At 33.2% G+C, this 21,070-nt stretch overlaps 1 protein-coding gene across 1 annotated transcript; it reads right to left on the bottom strand.

The window, feature by feature from the left end:
* Positions 1–1,040: 1,040 nt before the first annotated feature.
* LOC131946410 (C3 and PZP-like alpha-2-macroglobulin domain-containing protein 8) lies at positions 1,041–21,070 on the bottom strand. The gene is made up of 25 exons (XM_059307158.1): positions 21,010–21,070; positions 20,501–20,724; positions 19,577–19,639; positions 16,786–16,989; positions 16,182–16,331; positions 15,891–16,004; positions 15,725–15,776; positions 14,551–14,683; positions 14,000–14,117; positions 10,235–10,348; positions 9,907–10,020; positions 9,573–9,707; positions 9,304–9,439; positions 8,944–9,123; positions 8,394–8,481; positions 7,765–7,942; positions 7,565–7,657; positions 7,013–7,175; positions 6,102–6,304; positions 5,597–5,776; positions 4,212–4,289; positions 3,409–3,531; positions 3,004–3,141; positions 1,753–1,858; positions 1,041–1,420 (listed from the first exon to the last, which is right to left on the bottom strand). The coding sequence occupies exons 1-25, from the start codon at positions 21,068–21,070 to the stop codon at positions 1,335–1,337; spliced, it is 3,234 nt and encodes a 1,077-aa protein (XP_059163141.1). The 3' UTR covers positions 1,041–1,334.

Here is a 21,070-nt window from a genome sequence, read left to right as displayed (position 1 = left end):
TTTGTTTCTACACCTGGCTTCAAGATTTCAAAACACCAAGAGTACCCAAAATGCAACAATCATAAACATACACCATTAATATAATCAAATTAAATACCGGTACGCCTGTTAATACTATTACGTCAATACCGTAACAGCAATTAGAAAGACTTGTTACGAATTCGAATTCATAAAAACTAAAATTACTTTTCTTTAAAATCTGTCTGTAACTTTTAACATGTAAGTAGTTATACTATTAGGGACGGGGTGATCGAAGGTTAGAGCGTTTATCTGCTAGCCAAAAGGTCTGGGGTTGAGATCTTAATCTACCCAGCTGTAATAGGTACCTGTTTTATGTTGAGTAAAGTAAAGGCGGATTGGCATCGTGCTGACCACTATATTTTTAATATGCTGAGATCACTGAAATATATGAACACTTTTTACCTGCCTCATGTACCTTCAGGTTTAATAGGGTACTTCACTAATTGAGGCATATATTGCAATTATATATAAGCTAAAATAAGGGTTATACGGTATAATCCAATAATTATCTACTGTTTTATTACGCACGACTGCCGTACGACAGTTGTCTCCGCGTCGCTAATGAAGATAATCATTGCAATTTTTAATGGTCGATTGAAGCTATTTTAAAGTCCTTTTAACATATACCATTTGCGAATTCATATTTTCAGCCCCGCAATGAGCACCATGTATTAATATGCCACATTCTTATTTCAACCAGGACATTTTCTAAAGTATTTCTGACGACATGCATGATTTAAATAATTATTTTAATCTTCTTTTTCTTAAAAATTCTTATTCTTTATTGTTTTCATAAAAAGTTATCCTTGTGATACTTTTAAAACAAAATAATTCTGGCAGTGGCCGATTAATATAAGAAATTAAGAATAAAACACAAAACAAGGTAACTCTTGTTGTTGTTTATTTCCCTTTAAACCCGAAAATTATCAGTTCCATATTATATATTATAATTACATTTACAACATTTTAAGAATTTTAAAAGTATGTATTAACAGCAAAAAAAAGAACCTATTTATATAACAAAGAAATACAGGAAAAAAAATAAGATTTATTTTTATCCGAGAAAAATAAAAACACTTTGTTAAAAAATTGCTGATGTGTTTACTTTAAAATATTACTGTTAAATGAGCTAAGTATGTGAGACAATAATGAATCATCTTTATGCACGTTCAATAGCAATACGTATATGATTAATATTTGTATAATTACGTTAGAATAATTATAAGCATAATAATTTGTAACACTGTAACAAATATACGAGTACAGTTGGATCGTTACAATGTTTTGTACATATTTCAACCAATCTTGTCGTTTTACTGATACTGACAGACACCAACTGTGGGAACTTTGGAGCAGAAATCTTCATCCTCTAGTGCATAGGTCTTGGTCAACTCTTTGTCTGTAATACACATTTACTGTTATTAATACACATTTGTATACATAACTAATGTCAAGTTTTTTGAGTTTATATGTTTCACAATTATTTCTATTATCAGCTAAAAGCAAAATGGGAACACGAGTTGCAACTTCAATAATTGAAACTTTTGAGTTCAAAAAATAAAATCAAACCCCATTTAAAAAGTTAAACCAATTTTTAAAAGAAGTATGTCAAAAACATTCAAGTTATTAACATAATATATATACGTCACTATAATACTAAACAAAAAAAATATTGCGTATGATTCGTTGCAAATTGATACAGACATGAATATACAGTTTTGTATTACGTACCTGGATTGTAAAAGTCATAGATTCTGTAGGTTCTTGGGTGTGACTTGGTCAAGACTCCACCAGTCGCTATAAGTGGAACTGTCAAGTTTAATCCTTTGATTGTTATCTGAAAAATTATTAGTAAAACATACTATCCTCAAAATAAAACAAAAGCATTTATAAACCAGTTAGGTAGTAAATGGTGGATTTCTCCCCCCATACCCGACACACTATGTTAAACGTATTCTCATTTTTTTTTTAAATAGTTTAAACATTTTTTGAAAATTTCAAACAACGTCTAGTTAATTTTACATGCAAAATAATATGCATTTGGTTGATGATGGTGCTGCGTGGTAGCAGTGGCGTAGGCAAGGGGAGGTTGGGGGGGGGGTTATAACCCCTCCCATGGAACCACACCCATATATATATATATATATATATATATATATATATATATATATATATATATATATATATATATATACATATATATATATACAAATATATACATATATATATATATATATATATATATATATATATATATATATATATATATATATATATATATATCATACATATATACATATATATATATATATATATATATATATATATATATATATATATATATATATATATATATATATATATATATATATATATATATATATATATATATATATATATATATTTATATATTTATATAAATATATACATATATATATATAAATATATACATATATATAAATATATATATATACATATATGTATATATATATACATATGGAAAAATATTTGAACCCCTCCCATGACCAATTCCTGGCTACGCCACTGCTTGGTAGTGTTGTCTATCATCCACTTGCTAACCCGAAAGTCTAACGTTCGTATAAGATGCTCTAGTACGAAGGACGTCCGAGTGTCCATCCCGCTGTGATGGGCTCCTAACACTAATTATGAACACTAAACAACATATTGTTCCATCACATGTCTTGGTCACAGAAACAGGTGAACTCTATTTGTCCCCACGGTCCGAAAAGGACAAACTTAAATTACTAAATGCTATTTTAGTAAACTATATGTAACTAGTATTTATTATGCTTATTACATTCAAAATATTGGTTGGTTCTGTATCGTTATAATTTGTTACATTACAAGAAAAATACTAGTTGGAGGTGTACTGAATGTATTTATGTAGTTTGAAGAAAATAATTTTTTAATCTCGGGGATTTACATGAAAATTTGTGTTTATCTTACTGTCATTTCACTTACCACACCTGTATCGAAATAACACATCATCTTATCGTCCACTACTTCAACAAGACTGAGGGCCGGGTTGCCAGATAAAACATCCAAATCTGGCAAGTAGCCAGATGGGATGTCAACTTCTAAAATACTTAGACCTGCAGGCTAAACATTTTTTAATAGCATTTTTAAAAATCCATTATCGTGAATAAAAAAATCTAATTATTAATAAAATCCGAATGAAAACGAAAAAAAACTTAAAAAATAAAAATAAAAGGCATTACTTATTTTCTCATATTAACAATGGAACAAATATTAAGTAAAAAAGCTACTTTGGAATGTACAAATGAAAATTAACTACGATATAAATGGAGACTAAATTTAATTTTAATTATGTTGTGTAAATTATTCGATATAAATCACATTATATACCTTGTCACTGGTTGTCTGAATGGTGATAGTTAGGTAAACATTGTTTCGTTTAGTTAAAATAACATGCGACATATTGAACACTAGGGCCTGGGTCTCACCCTGGACGTTATAATACAACACAACCTACATAGACGAACAATTTGAATTTAGTTGGACAGTGATAACACCATTTCAAAATTAACATATCACGAATATAACTTTACCCAATAATGGTTAGAAGAATTTCATATACAGTTTCAGAAATATTAAATACATACATTGCACTTCAATTTTATGTACGCAAACATTATTTAGTGTTGAGGTTGTGTTAGTAAAAGATAAGTGGATGGTTAAGTAATAAGAAGAAGGTTTTAGAATCGATCACGTTGCCAGGCTCGTCTTTTTCATTCATTATCATCTCACAAATGGTTTTAATAAGTCGAATACCGGTATATATGCATATATATATATATATATATATATATATATATATATATATATATATATATATATATATATATATATATATATGACTATATATATATATGGGTCGTGGTCCATGGGAGGGGTTATAACCCCCCATAACCCCCCTAACCCCCACTTGCCAACGCCACTGTCATCCCCTAACGTTGGAGGGAGGATATTGTTGGGGCACAAGAGTGGATTTTCATTTTCCAATTGGTTGCAACCTTTCTAGGTCTTTTGTTGTTTTAGTGTGTCAACTGTTATTTCGTGAAGTCTCGCGTTTTTTTTTTCTCGCGTTAGGGTTTTGTTAGTTTGTTGAGTTGATGTGTCCGATACATCTTCAGCTAAATAGTATTTACCTCTGCCATCACCAAGCTTGGTCCGACCTGGTTGTTGTCTGTTCTGGCGAGGATTGAAATAGACTTTGGGGCGTCATTCTATCAAATAAATTAAAACTCACGTGACATTTTTATCAACATCTTATTTTTTTCTTTCGTGCTCAGTATACATGGGGCAGATGATGTAGAGTTCATCTGTTTCAATGACCTCGTCATACAATGGATTTATGTGACCAGCACTATGCCCAGCCGCCATTAATTCCGTATTGTGTCAGGTACCCATTATATCTGTGTAGACAAGGGGAAGTCCTACAGATTCGAGTCCGGGTTCCGCACTCGATACGTTCGGGTTAGCAATTTACAACTCTACTGCTCGGCCAAGCATTTCCTTGACCTGACATTTAATCAACGCTTAAAATAATTATCATTATTATTACATTATTATCAAATAATTGACAAAACATTGCAGAGATCACGTAAAACCCAGATTTTTAGCTCAATTAAAAGTTCCGGAATAAAGCAGCCTTTTAATATGTTGATTTGTGGACTGATTAAAGAAATGTAAAAAATGGTTTTTGAGCCAACATCAAAACTTTAAAATGTAAACACGCGCATTGAGAGAAAACACATATGTAAAGAAATCTTTACATATAGCCATAAATTCTACAACCCTAACCGTGTAGTCAATGTCTAAACCCTAACCGTGTAGTCAATGTCTAAACCCTGACCGTGTAGTCAATGTCTAAACCCTGACCATGTAGTCAATGTCTAAACCCTGACCATGTAGTCAATGTCTAAACCCTGACAATGTAAAGACAACTCTACATTCAACAACCCTGACCGTGTAGTCTATGTCTAAACCCTGACCGTGTAGTCAATGTCTAAACCCTGACCGTGTAGTCAATGTCTAAACCCTGACCATGTAGAGACAACTCTACATTCAACAACCCTGACCCTGTAGTCTATGTCTAAACCCTGACCGTGTAGTCAATGTCTAAACCCTGACCGTGTAATCAATGTCTAAACCCTGACCATGTAGAGACAACTCTACATTCTACAACCCTGACCGTGTAGTCAATGTCTAAACCCTGACCGTGTAGTCAATGTCTAAACCCTGACCATGTAGAGACAACTCTACATTCAACAACCCTGACCGTGTAGTCTATGTCTAAACCCTGACCGTGTAGTCAATGTCTAAACCCTGACCGTGTAGTCAATGTCTAAACCCTGACCATGTAGAGACAACTCTACATTCAACAACCCTGACCGTGTAGTCTATGTCTAAACCCTGACCGTGTAGTCAATGTCTAAACCCTGACCGTGTAGTCAATGTCTAAACCCTGACCGTGTAGTCAATGTCTAAACCCTGACCATGTAGAGACAACTCTACATTCAACAACCCTGACCGTGTAGTCAATGTCTAAACTCTGGAGCAGCATCTCATTGTCTTTGTTGACGTGAAACTTCTCGGCCCGTGCCTGGCCGGTACCGCTGGTGTAACTCAGGGTCAAGGTCATGGGAATGTCCTGCCCAGTGTACAACTTGCTGCCAACACTGGACAGAGCTTCCACGGCTAGAGCTGTTGCCTGGTAGGAATGTGATGGTTGAGGATGTTGAGTTGTAGTTTTTTTTAATCAGGTAAAATAGAAATCTATTTTAGCCTATAGTGTATATAACAAAATTCTTGACAATATGTAGTTTGTTACAATTTTTTAAATTTATGGTCTATAGTCTAAAATATATAGGCCTACATCCTTACCGGAAATATATAAGAATCATTTACATTTTTTTTTGTAATTACGTAATTTAAATAACAATAATTTAATGTGTACTTAACAAAAATATTATTTAAATACGTCTAAATATAACCAGTAAAGGAAAATTAACTATAATAATGAAATTAACAAAAACCTGTGTTGAAACGTATAGTCCATCTGATCTTAACTGACCAACCAACCATCTTATTATAGGAAGTCCTTCAATGGCAGCAATACCACGTTTCGAGTAGGTCAAGAGAGCGTAGGACGTGGCTTGAATGCTGATTGGGTCTACGGGTGTATACCACCAATAATATTCCGGACTCGGCTCATCCCTCTTCCAGTACCGTAGACCATCTATAAAAGGTCATAGGCGGATGTTTTCGGGGGTATCGGAAATTTTCGTTTAATTACATACCAGAGAAGAGTAAAATGTTTGTGGGATAACCTACTAAGACGTTTTTGTTGGATTGCATATAAGTAAAATAATAATTTTTTCTAGATTATATACAAACTAAGTACGAAATGGAAATTATATGTGCTGCGTGCATTAAATTAGTAGAATTAGAAGCAGTTACAGTGTATGTTTTTTATGTGGTTTTGATGAAATCTGTGACATAGAGAGAGAGATACACATATTGAAAGAGAGAAAAAGAGAGCGTTGTCAATATATAGAAAAGTGGAAGGAGTGGTTGAGTGATAGAAGTCAAAACTAAACGCTATCCCAAATTCGGATCCCTTGTTTAAATCTCTAAGCTGTCCTTTAGTTCATCAAGCTCTGTTGGGCACTAGGATCAAGTGAGGGAGACATAAGTGGCTTGACAAAGTACTGACCACACTACTGCCCGTAAGAAAAAAAAGCCACTGAATCGGATGAACTCTATTTTGCACATATTTTGTATATGATTTTGATTCTATATCATATACTTATATGTTAAACTTTTAAACTATAGGAATATCTTATTGGATACAGCACTACCGATAGTGCAATAAAATAATTGTATACATACTAATCCCTGCTCACTGTAAATGTACCAGAACTAATAAGAGTAATCGGTTGCTGACCTCCTATGATAGCAACTTCCTGCATTTTATCAAAACTTTTTTGCTTGCGAGGACTATCAACAAGATGGAGTGTGTAGGCCAAGAGACAGATAGTGAATGGATCTGTGATAGTGTCCAGTTGATTCGTTAGTAGCAGCGTGGCTTTTTCAATCTTGTGATCTAACTGAATATTTTAAGAAAATATTAAGAGCTAACAAATTAATAAACTATACATTTGGTAATTGCAAGCAGCCTTTTTTTAACTTGGGCTTGGAAAACGCACACTTAATATGCCATCTTTGGATATAAATACAAGTCCATTTTCCAGCTATTTGGTTCAAATGTAATAAAATATACTTTTAGATCTTATTGTAAATCGATTTGTAATTGCAAGTGGCACAATGTTTAGTCTGTGCTAGTCTTATGGAATCAAACAATAGAAATCTATAGACAATTTTTATAAAAAATTCTGTTTTTGTTCGTTTTTAATAAATTAAATAGAGCTAAAGAACCAATTTTGCTACAGTTTGAAGCAAAATATTTCCTAGAATTGCACCAAGGTAAAATAGTTACAGTAGCTTTGATGGTTTCGTCCAGCAATTGTCGAGCCTCCCACAGGGCGATTACTGTGTACGCTGTTAGTTCTTCCCGGCTGTCCAATTCACTCTGTAAAAAACTGCTTACACTGTTTCATCACAAAAGAAGTGTTGACAGGCGATAAACATTTTCACTTTGAACTTTACCTCTATTTTAATACATACAGACTCCTATACCTGCATAGCCATATCAAAGGGACTGCCGTATTCAATGAAAGCTCCGTTTTCATCTTGCTGATACTGTATCCAAGTAACTGATCTAGCTATTATTTCTTTATCAATGGTCACAATGTTTCTATACCGATCATTCAAGCGTGATGCTTGAGAGAAGCATTTCAGTACAAAAGCTGTCAGCCTGTCCAGATAAGTCAAATAGACAACAATAAGATCGTATCGTGTACCACCTTGACTTAACTGTAATTTACAAGCAGAAGTCTTTTTTTTTTACATTCGTTAGGTCTATAAAATTGCATTCACAAAATTGTTATTTTTTTTTATCCCAACACTGTCAAATCACTGTTGGTTTTAAATACAATTTAAATTCACAAAATAGGTACTCTATTATAATGAAATCAATATTAATAAACAATTTAGTGTAAAAATCTAGTTTGATTAAATACATATCTAGATACAGGTGCAGTATATCTGTGGTAATGTAGGTTTGTTGAATATTACTTTACTTACCAAAGACTTGGTAATATTAATAAACCATTTAGTGTAAAAATCTAGTTTGATTAAATAAATATCTGGAGACTGGTACAGTACATCTGTGGTAATGTAGGTTTGTTAAATATTACTTTACTTACCAAAGACTTGGTAAATTTCCATTACGACTTCCGAAAGAGCTGAAACCACCGGTACTCCCATGTTCATACATCATTTCATACTGGATTCCTGGGAGTTAGAACAGACTTTAGGTATTTTATAAACGATAGACTCTGTAAGCTAAGTTGATAAAACTCTGGTATCCAGGTGTCTTTTGTAACAAATATACCACCCATTAGAACACTAAAAAAGAGCCTGTAATTGTTTAAATGCTGATGTAGTTATCTTACATGTTGATAAAACTTTGGTATCCAGGTGTCTTTTGTAAAAAATATACCACCCATTACAACACTTAAAAAAACAGGCTGTAATTTTTAAAATGCAGATGTAGTTATCTTACATGTATGTAGTGTTAAACTATCAGCGTTTTATTATGCAAAAGTAGTGTCTATCTTTAACTGTTTTGTTAAGTAAAAGTACTAGTGTATGATACATATTTTATTTATGAAAAATAGTGCGTAATAAAAGCGTAATTTGATTTATTAAAATAGTAATCTAGTTATTTTAATTATATACCATTTTAGCCCCCACCTTTCATTAACGAATCCCTTGCTTGTTTCATGAAATCACTTTTGACATTATTTGTCTGGTAAAAAAACTCCAACAGGTATACATTTAAGGCAAATTCCATCATATTTTGTTCCCCTGTTCGGTAGCTTTGCCGTCTAAAAAGTTTCACGAAATCCCCCGATAAAGAGCCTAAAACATTTCCTGTAAAAAGAGGAAACATTATCATGGTTTTATCAAAATATTCACTTCAATGAGGAAATTATTGTCAAGTTAGGTTGGAATAAAGTAGGTACACACGTAACACTTAAAATATTTTCACTGCATTGTAACTTTAAAGTTGATGTATTTTGTGATGTAAGGAATTATGCGTACATGACTTACCCGCAAAATTGACGGTTATTCTCTGTGAATCTGGAACAGAACTTGCTGGGAATTCTATTGGAACTTGCTGGACCCACGAGCCGTTGGAAAGGTCAACAAGAAATGAATGGCTCGATGACCTGGGCACACCTTCAGCCTACACATATTTGAACAATTTAGCATAATTAAATACATGAATATCTAAATGTATAGAAAGTTTATTTTTTCGTGGTCTTTATCTAATATTTCACATGCTTTTATATATTTTTTTCGTCTTGGCTCAAACATACCTTGACGGTAAGATTCAGTTCGATGGCGTCACTCAAACGATCAATGTTAGTCAGTGCACTGACTCTGACTGGGATATCTCCAGTAACTAGCGGCGTCACACAAAACATGGAAGACACAGACTCGTTTTCAACCAACTGAATGACAACAGAATAACTGCTTTGTTTGCATACTATAAAACACTCAAACTCTTAAAAAAATAATTTTAATAGCCGAGATATTTAATGATAACAAAATTCGCATATCCCAGAAAGTAATGTAAAAATAACTCACATATTCCAAAAACTAATGTTAAAATGACTCACAGACCCCAGAGGGTAATTTAAAAAGACTCACATATCCTAGAAAGTAAGAATAATAAAGATTCTCCTTAGACAAACTGACTTGACGACCGTCACGTTTCACGTGGATGTTGCTAAAACTTCGGCTTTGGTCTAGCGTCAGCAGAACCTAGAATTATGAATGAAAATTAAAAAAAAAATAAAATAAATGTCTTATTTTAAAAAGAAAAAATGGGAATGCTCAAATAATCTCCCGTGATTAGAAAATTGATTTTTTCCCTTGAAATTGTATCTGCGCTATACTTGTTCAATTTATTAACGCTCGTTGTTTCTTAGTTTGCTGTAAGTATTTATTGATCTTGGTAGGCAGAAACCAGATTTACCGGAACTTCCTCAGGGTAATAATTGAACACAGTAGCAGTAAAACAGTAGTCCTCGTTTCTAATGATAGAAAGTGGTAAGTCAAGATTCACGAACAGTGGACGGAATGTTGTGACCTGGAAAATAGTCCGAATGTTGAACATGAGAAAATAAATTTAAGAAATTAATCTGATATTTTGTTATTTATATTATTATTGTTAGTCATATTTATAGTTAAATTTAGAACTTTTAAAAAAAAAATTACACATTTTTAATTAATTAAAATATAATAATTTCTGATATAATTGAATGTATGCATAATTTAAGTAACATGTATTATTTTTCAAAGTTATTTATGAACGTTTATACCTGAACGGATCAAGATCTAATGATTCATAAGACATATATAGTTTCTGTAACTTCAGTATTAAGAATGTATGTGGTCTACACTATGTCCAGAGTTTCTCGCCCCCCCCCCCCCGAAAATTTTTTACCGCCCCCCCCCCCCGAACGAAATTAAATTTATATAATTTATATAGAAAATATATACTTTTAACAGTGTCCGCCCCCCCCCCCCCCCCCCCCCCGAAAATTTCAAGTGCCGCCTCCCGGAGAAAAAAGTCTGGAAGAAACACTGACTATGTCCAACTGCTTATACTTTTCCAGAGTTGAGTCAGAAAATCACTAGAGATTGATGTAAACATAAATAAACTGGAAGTGATCTCGCTTGACCTTTCTCGAATATTCTTATATAAAACTACGGGGGTTGGCAACTCGGGATGTAGACATGATTTTTAATCCATTTGCAATTAATTAAACATTTTAAAATGGAATAGAATCGTATGGAAAAATGAATTGCGCACCAAGTGATCACCAAACAATCTGTGTATAATTGTAAATTCACATGCGTTGTTTGAGAAATCAGAAATAGCGTAAATTACTTCGTCCGTTCAACGGAAACTACTCAAAATTTGACAGTAGGCAGATAATTAGATCTTTTACTTACATGTGAAATTTCATTCAACTATCAGAAACAGTATATAAATTATGCTCTTTTAAAAAAGAAAAAAAATCATGAGTAGAATAAGTTTCACTCCTGGTTACCAGAAATCGCTGAAAAGGTGAAACAGAACTACACATTTGATATAATACTTATATCTGAAATTTTATCAACCTAGCTAGTCAATTTATCGTGTTTACAGACATACATACATACACACGCAGAGACATACGGAAAAACTTGCAAAAATATGTTTTTCACAACTCATTTAAGAGTAAAACGTCGAGATTTGTGAATATATCGATTTCGATTTGTTTCATGATTACAATACTTCCACTATACTTCGTATACAAGAAAGTAAAAAAAAAAAGTTGAACAAAAAATAATGATATAAGGAGTGCTCTATCACCTAGCCAATTTGTCTTAAAAACAAATATAACGTACTAAAACATAATATATTATAGAAAGGAGCTTTTTTAGGTAATTTAAACTGAAATGCGAAAACACATAAACGTATATGAATTCAACTTTTAAGCCTAGGTCAACCTGTATATAACTGCCTAAAGACTTTGAATAACAACATTGTTTTTGAAAACAATCGTATTCAAGTTGCCGTTTTCCTATAATGAAGTACACGTTTAAAGAAGTTATTAATTTTACTCCAAATTATTTTTTATTTAACACACTACGTATGCCATTATAAAATCTTACTAAAATTTATAAAAATCTCTCATCTGGAAACTGTGTATTTGCTATAGATCTAGAACTTTATTCGCTACATTTTTAAAATTTTGCATTTTTTGATAGGTAATGACCAGTTTAGTATTGTGAGTACTCTTATACGATATGTTAATATTGAAAGAAATAGTGGTTTGGGGTGTGATAGTTGATTTGGGGAGTGATGGTTTGTGTTGTAAAGCTTGGTGCTGTAAGTTTTGGTTGGTGTTGTGAGATGTGACTGATGTTGTGAATTATGGTTGGTATTGTGAAATGCGGTAGGTAGGACCTATTGGTTTTTGGTGTGATTAATTTGTGCTAAAGTTAATGAATAATTAACATAGCGACCGAAACTTTTCTTTTTATTATTTAAATAGTAGTGCATTATTACATACGAGCCGACCCGTGGCGTAGCATACGCCGCTATTTAGTTGTTTTATTTTCTACTTTTCAGTAATTCATAATTTGTTAATTCGACACTACCAATGCTGCGGCTGAAAATATTTTGCTTTAATAAAACACTATCAGTAGACGATTATTCTCTACCCCAGTGAAAGCAGTCCTTGACGATAGTTTACCAACAAATATGAAAAGATCATGCAGAACTTGCTACCTCCCCTTAGTTTCAAATGGTTTAAAAACTAAATTATCTTCCCCTATTAGCCGTCACTAATTCGAAACTTAGTTTCTTTTTACTTTCTCGTATATACGAAGTATAGAGAAAGTATTGTTATCGTGGAAAAAAAAAATCGAGATTTTTACAAATCTCGACGTTTTACACCTCACTGATACGGAAAAACATAATTTTGCAATCTTGTCCGTATGTCTGTGTATCTGTCTGTCTATCTGTCTGTGCGTAAACACGATTACTTGAGTACCGTTACAGCTAGGTTGATGAAATTGCATATATAAGTATTTTATCAAAATCGTAGATCCGTATCAACTTTTGTGGTACTTTTCCTACTTTGAATTTTTCAAAAGCCTATAACTTGAGTTCTATTTCAGATATATAAATGATTTCACATGTAAGTAGGAGATCTAATTCTCTACCTTCTGTCAAATTTTGAGTAATTTCCGTTGACCGGAAGTACTAATTTACGCTTTTTCCGATTTCTCAAAAAACGCATGTAAATTTATAAAGTACTAATACTATTATGCACATTTTAGTTTGGCGTTCGCTTGGTGCGCAATTCTTTTTTCTATGAGATTCCATTCTATTTTTAAAAGTTTAAGTAATTAAAAATCATGTCTACATTCCAGGTTATATTAGAATGCTCGAGAAAGTTAAGGGGAGATCACTCCCGGTTTATTTTTATTGAGACAGTTCCGAGGAGCCTGGCATGTCGAACTCCCAAGTCCCCTACATTATAGCGTGGGGGAGGTGAGGTGCAAGCCTGCCGAGAACCAAAAGAGGTCTGCTCTCGACCCTAACCAGATATTTTGACTTTAAACTGCGGCCTTCACGTGGCTTCGGTAGAGTGCCATTAGTCGGACCAAGCTCATGATTCCCCCCCCCCCCTAGTGGGTGCGGAATTGCTAGTGGTAGCTAACAGCAGCTAGAGGTTTTTTATCTGGCCGAACGCCCCCCACGATCAAGCTGGGTACCAGGCGGTAGAACGACGTCTGGTGGGTGGGGAAGGAAAGCCCGGTGAGAACCGACGGAGAAGCGACCGACGTGTAGCGATCAAACCGGCACTAAACGACTTGCTACTACCACCATGTGTCGGAGTTTGCTACACTGAGGCCTGCCTGGCTAATAGAAGTCATACTTCTGAGCCGGTTTCCGTATAGAGAGATAGAGTAATACATTGTTTAGAAACCACTGATGTGATGAAAATGGAGAGTATGTTTAAAAAAAAGGAGCGTTATGTTGCTAAACGTAGTACTTTAGAGAAGAATGAAATAGTTATTGTTGAAAGTATTGTGGCTATTATAGTAATGGGTGCTGTTGAGAATAGCGTTTGGTGTAGATATTAATGATGTGAGAGATTGTTATTGTGTTATAGGAACAATGCCCAAACATCGCACCCTAACTCCGTTTTGATGTAAACATCGGTTATTGTGGTGATACCTTGGCAGGAGCCTTGACCACTGAAAGTCCTAACTGGGGGTGAGTACTGAAGGCTGTGGCCACCCAGGACGTAATGGTATCTGGTGAGGTCAAGGTCATAACTCCTTGACCATTAGATCTGAGTAAAAGATACAATATGTCATTATTATAATAATTATAATGGTCTTTTTAGAAAGTTATTGGACGGGTTTCTATTTGTATGGGATGTCAGTTAGGCTGTAGGGCAATTTACAATAAAAACATGTAATACAAAATCGAATTTCGTTCCTTAGCTTCGCAAGCAACAGAATAGTCTTCGGTCAAACGCTTGTTATCCAAAAATGAGCATATACAACTCATATACTTTCTAAATCATTGACCATAAGGAATTGTAAATTAATCCTGACAATTTTATTATATATAAGAAACTGTGGCAAGTTCAATTATTTTTCTTCAAGAAATGTCACAAAAATATATTTTTCCAAAACTATATATGAACATCAATTTTAACAGCTTTAGCTCTAACACAATGTAAAGATGAAACCAAACCGGGTTAGATTTGACAAACCTACTTGATATCCAGTATATCCCAAGCCCAGTTCTCTGGGAACCGTTTCCTGACTGAGATAGAAGCTTGTGAAGGCGTTGTTGGATCACCATATTGAGAGCTCAATGGGCCTCTACCGTTTTCACCATAATAACCAACTGAGGATATAATAAATTATAGGCAAGATATTACTATTTGAAGACACACGTCGAATAATTAGTTCTAAGCATTTTATATGGTTAGCGACCCGGATAACGGTAATATTAGACTAAGCTGCACTTTACAAATTATGTTTTGTTATTGGCGAAATCTAAAGAAATTAGAGCTCACGCAATAAAGGACTTTATATCAAAACTATTTTTTTTCTTACACACTGAGGCTTAAAATATCAGGAATTGTTAATAATAAAATAATCTATGGAAAAAGGCGACAATTGTGTGAGAAAATTCTTCACAACAGGCGAAGGAATATTAGTCGTATAAGTATACAGTAAAAGTGCAGACCACAAAAGAAAAGTCAGTCATAGATTATCGGAAATCATTGTAAAAAAAAAATTCATAAAAAACGTTTTAATAACAAGCTTTTATGTAATAATGCACTAAAAAGTAGAAAATAAATTATAGACTAATATTTAAATAACTATAAAGAAAAGCGTGGGTCACTTTAGTATCTATTGGATACCTTTACTAATGTTAAGGAAGACACCCACGCTTTTCTTTATAATTATTTAAATAGTAGTCTATAATTTATTTTCTACTTTTTAGTGCATTATTACATAAAAGCTTGTTATTAAAACGTTTTTTATGAAAAAAAATTTTTTCAGTACTTTACATGTTTTATTTACAATAGAGTTACATGACTAAAAACCATTGCGCGCCTACTGAACGTGATGGCGCAGCTATTGAACGTACCGTGATGGCGCAGCTATTGAACGTGATGACGCGTGTTGTGTGGTTGGCTAGACATGCCTACTAATTCGGTCCAAATTTTAATTAATTCCTAAAAAATTAATTAGGCATCCAATTAAGTCAAATTTAATTTCAGATTGCATTGTCTTCATGTCTTGACCCACGTGTCAACTGTGAATCGTATCGGTCAAGTAGAAGTGTCCGAATTTTCACTCCTGCGTTTCGGTCTAGACTGACTGACGACAGACTGACGAGGAAGTGAGTTAAATAAAAGCTTGTAAAAATACTCACGATTAGCCTTTGTAGCAACAAAACTGTCAATTATCAAATTAACATCAATACTCTGAAATATATATATATATATATATATATATATATATATATATATATGATTTATTAATGTTATAATATTTTAGTATCTATCTTTATAATTTACCCGCTTAAATAACAATCTTACCTTAAGTAGGTAATCTGTGTTAATTCCATAAAATGAAAAGCTCCACCCATAAGAAAACATGTAATTCCAGTACATGGAATCCTGTCCATTGTAATTAGCAACCTCATTTTGAACCTGCGGATACAATATAAACAATACTTATATAAATACAATTATTTTTTATGTGTGTGTTGTCATTGTATATGTGTAGTAGCTGTTTTTGTGTTTGTCCATGTGAGATATTTCATTAACTTCTAATACATCATCTTTTAAATGTCGGAATAAAAGGAAACATTTTGTACACAATCTTACCCTGTCCTGTGTGATGTCATTCCCTGACTTGAGTAGATCCACTTTGACATCTTTGACATTCAAGTAGACAATAGAGTTGGGCTCACCTTCTACTATCAGGTCAACATCTTCACCTGGCTCCACTTTCTCTTTGCTAAATCTTACGTTCACCTGAATAAACATAGGTAAATCTTACATTCACCTGAGTATAGAAATATAGACATATAAATTTTACATTCTCCTGAGTATAGAAGTATAGACAGGTAAATTTTACATTCGCAGGAAAATTTTAAATCCACATAAATAAACAAAGGTAAATTTTGCAGTTACACGAATAAACAATGAGAAGAGTTGCATTTCATTGAACCAACACTGACACAATCTACAGTCTATTTGTTCATTTGAATAAGACAAGTAAATTTTAAAGTAAACCAAAATACAACACATTTACATTTTACAACCACCAGCATATATTGGTAAATTGTATCCCCCCTCCCCCCCCCAAAACCCACGCAGAATGACATTAATACAATTGTAATCAAGGAAGGTGTGGATTCAACTGCATTATCTGGCTAAATAAATTCTATTTATATAATTTTATTATTTTTGTTAGGTATGCCAAAACCTGCGTTTGAAACAATCCATCCACGAATACAGATATAGCATCAGCGACAATCTCAGAGTTGTTCTCCCTCACATAAAATACGAGCAGAGTTAACTTTGGGGACATCTCGTAGGTCACGGTCAGATTAAAGGTTATGATCTTTGACCTTTCGTCACCTTTCGGAACCACTGTTTTGGTACTCACAAGCTGATCCTTTGAGTACACCTGATATACAGAGAGAAGTAACAAAAAAAAAAACCATTTCTTAAGAGGATAAAATCTTTTTTTACTTTCTCGTATACGATGTATCGTGCAAAAAAAAATAAAAAATAATCGAGATTTTCACAGATCTCGACGTTTAACACCTCCATGAGTCGTATAAAAAACATAGTTTTGCAATTTTTTAAGCATGTCCGTGTGTGCGTGTGTGTGTGTGTGTGTGTGTGCGTGTGTATGTGTGTCTGTAAACATGACAACTTGAGTACCGTTACAGCTAGATTGATGAAATTTCATATATAAGTATCATATTAATTGTGTAGTTCTGTATCAATTTTTCATCGATTCCCGATGTAAGTGTGTCCTTAAGCACGATAGCACGAGTATCATTTCAATTAGGTTCACTAAATATCATTTATACGTATTATACTAAATTTAAAGTTTTCTTTCAATTTTTGAGCGATTTCCGTTTCACGGAAATGATAATAATTCTGCTTCCAATGAAAAAAAAACAACCTATATCTAGAGTACTATTTAAGCTAAATGAACGAAATTTCACGTGTAAAGATTAAAATGTATTCACATGCTTTGTACAAATTGTAAACGATTACCGATAACTGGACACGATAACTGAGTATAATTTCATTTACATAAATATAAATCACTTAGTATCACTTTACCTTTCGAAAATACCGACAGTTTAAGTAGCGTTTCGGTTTGGTACACGAAATGTAATACATATATAAAAGATCCAATTATCTTAATCTCAAATTATAAGATATTTCCGTTTACCGGAAGTACTACTTCACGCAATTCCGGAGTACTCAAAAAAACTATATAATTAGATTATTTTACATAACTTCTGGTACACAATTCGTTTTTAATATCTGCTTCTTTTCTTTTTATAGTGTATATGATAATATGGAACATTAGCGATTAATAATGGGGTATTGCGCCATGTTTCAGATTTCTCAAAGATCCTTAAAATTCGATAATCAGATCTATATCTTTACAAATAAACCGGGAGTGATCTCCCCTAAACTTTCTCGAATATTCTAATATAACACTACAGGGGATGGCAACTCGGGATATAGACTTCTAGACATGATTTTTAATCCATTTTAAATAATCACATTTCTTAAAATAGAATATAATCTCGTAGAAAAAAGAAATGCACACCAAGTGAACGCTAAATAAAAAAGCGCATAATAGTGCGCAATATTATTAGTACTTTATAAATTTACATGCGTTTTTTGAGAAATCGGAAATAGCGTAAATAAGTACTTCCGGTCAACGGAAATTACTCAAAATTTGACAGAAGGTAGAGAATTATCTTATTTACTTACATATCAAATTTCATTTATCTATCTGAAATAGTACTCAAGTTATAGGCTTTTGAAAAATTCAAAGTAGAAAAAGTACCACTTCCGGTTTTCGGAATTCGCTCAAAAGTTGATACGGATCTACGATTTTGATAAAATACTTATATATGAAATTTCACCAGCCTAGCTGTAACGGTACTCAAGTTATCGTGTTTACACACGGACACACAGACACACAGACACACACACACACACACACATACGGACAGGATTGCAAAATTATGTTTTTCCGTATCAGTGAGGTGTAAAACGTCGAGATTTGTAAAAATCTCGATTTTTTTTTGCACGATTACAATACTTTCTCTATACTACGTATATACGAGAAAGTAAAAAAGGGCTATAAAACTGGTTACTGGCTTGTCTAGTAGTCTGGATTCTTTTATTACAACTAAAATACTTCCATTAAATAAAAAGATAATATATACTAAATCAATTTTTTAATATAAAAGATTCCACGAAACAGCCCCCTCTTACTTATCAGACCTATTTTCTTTTAACATAAAATTAAATCGTCGTCTTAATTTACCGTTCCCATATACAACTTTTTTTCCAAAAACATAGCTTCGCCTACTCTGGTTCTAATTTGTGGAACAATCTTCCTAATAAAATAAAGCTATCTAGATCTGAAAATATATTCGAATCTAAACTAAAACAACAATTATTTAATGACCTCTCTAACTAACTCATTGTAACATTTCTCATTCATCTATTATATTCTTTTTTTATCTCATTTTGTATTATAACTATGTAACATTATTTCTTTATTCCACATTTTTAGTGCTATGTTACTGGTATGTGTTATTGAATTGTTTTATTTGTTTAAACGGCAAATGTGTAAAAAGGCCTTCGTGCCTACAATTATTACCGTTTTTTGAATAAATTTGATTTGAATTATCAAATAGTCATAAACCATATTTATTCTAAGAAATTTTCACTTGTATGTATTTTCTCCATTAAAAAAATGACCAGGAGTTTAACACACTTTGACATTTCTATAGCTCGATTGCACTGAAGAAAGTGCTTTCTGCCTTACTGATATTAAGCACGAGAAAGTTTAAGGATGATATATTTCACATAGAATTATTACCAAATATCTTAAACTAAATGCACAGCTTTTTAAAATAGTATTTTATACTTGTATTAGGCACGACCGTTGACAACTAAACCAACAACATTGGCTGTTACATGAAAACATTGCTACACTTATCTTTTACCTGATATATAAGGGACTGTACTAGCTCAGTTGTCTCTGCTTTTACTGTTAATTGTTCCCCAACCTGTTGTAAAAAAATATTTTATATTTTATTTTATAAAGTTAAAACAATGTTATATAGTCTTATATATATATATATATATATATATATATATATATATATATATATATATATATATATATATATATATATATATATATATATATATATATATATATATATGTGTGTGTGTGTGTGTGTGTGTGCAATCAGGAATCACTAATTATTTCAACTCAAAATTAAGATGTATACCATAACTTAAAAAAACTGCAGCTACCAATCATTAAGGTCCCTCTTTCAAGACTCCCCCTCCTACCACTTCCTGATACCAAACTAACTATTACTTATAAAACAATAATTCCCCCCCCCCACCCCTTGAAAAATTGGAACTTATTTAGAAAATATTTACTTTTACCAGTGTCCCCCCCCCCCCCACGAAAATATCAAGTGCTTTCCCCCCCCCCCCCCCCCCAAAGGAAAAATAAAAGTCTGGAAGAAACACTGTTATGATTTTTAAAAAATTGTAAAGTTATAACTAGTATAATTGAAACAATTCCAAGGTAATCCAGTACGGGTTCCATGAAAGGAGGAAGGTAGAAGTTGAATTGAAGTCTGTAAATACTGTAATTGATCGTAGCAGCCTACAGATGAGGGGGGGGGGGGGGGTCAGCGGAGAGATTGGGCGATATAATGCTGCAAGGGAGATAAGTAGAAGCAAATTGGGAAATCACCCTGGCGCTTGAGACGTGTAGTTTCTGTCTGCTTGCCTTACGTAATTTAAAAACAAAAATGACAATCTGTACCTTGTATAATTGAAACAATCCCTATGTACACCAAGTATGATTTAAACCGTGCCTAGTATACAATAACCTACCTACAACCTACCTTGGGTTTCTCTGTGAACACTCGCAGCTGAAGATACGATCCCGATGTAGACTCAGCCTTGTCCAAATGTCGAAAGTCTTCATCGTAGTGTGGCCCGAGAAGCTTGACGAAAACGTTCACGTTTGTTGCCTCCAACGGGATGTCGAAGGTGAAAGTTACCAAGCCTGTTTCCGGTAAAGGTTGTACAGGACTGGCGATGCTTAGAATGACTTCTTTATAGGCGGCTGTTAGTTGATAAGAAATAGAAAGTAATCTGATTGTAAAAAAATTGAATAATTACATTATACTTCATTTCCTTGTAAATGCTGCGTTTGTTTTATTGCCTACATGCTTTAATAAAAGTCTGTTGTCAGGATTATGCAAAAACTTACAACTTTTAAAATAATTAACTGTTACTTTTATTAGGGGCTTGACCTAGCGGTAGAGCTCAATACTGCTAACACGAAAGTCTCAAGATTGAATCCGAGTTCAAGTCGGAAGATCACCCGCATGATGGGTACCCGACTCACAGTAGGGAAAGTAAAGTTCGGCTGGAACGAGTGCAAACCACACCATGCCCAGTATACCCAT

Source organism: Physella acuta, unplaced genomic scaffold (assembly GCF_028476545.2).
Source record: "Physella acuta isolate Inbredline_101_S28 unplaced genomic scaffold, ASM2847654v3 ptg000560l, whole genome shotgun sequence".
NCBI lineage: Eukaryota > Metazoa > Mollusca > Gastropoda > Physidae > Physella > Physella acuta.
The sequence above is the reverse complement of the archived record's forward strand: the minus strand, read 5'-3'. Positions and strand labels throughout refer to the sequence as shown.

What these genes read in the sequence shown, in the direction of transcription:
- LOC131946410 (XM_059307158.1), bottom strand. Translation starts at nt 21,070, where the DNA reads ATGGGTATACTGGGCATGGTGTGGTTTGCACTCGTTCCAGCCGAACTT. An exon ending in ATGGATTGTTTCAAACGCAG is followed by an intron (nt 16,332 to 16,785) that starts GTTTTGGCATAC and finishes ATGTTTATTCAG; the next exon opens with GTGAACGTAAGATTTAGCAA. An exon ending in ACACAGATTACCTACTTAAG is followed by an intron (nt 15,777 to 15,890) that starts GTAAGATTGTTA and finishes TATATATTTCAG; the next exon opens with AGTATTGATGTTAATTTGAT.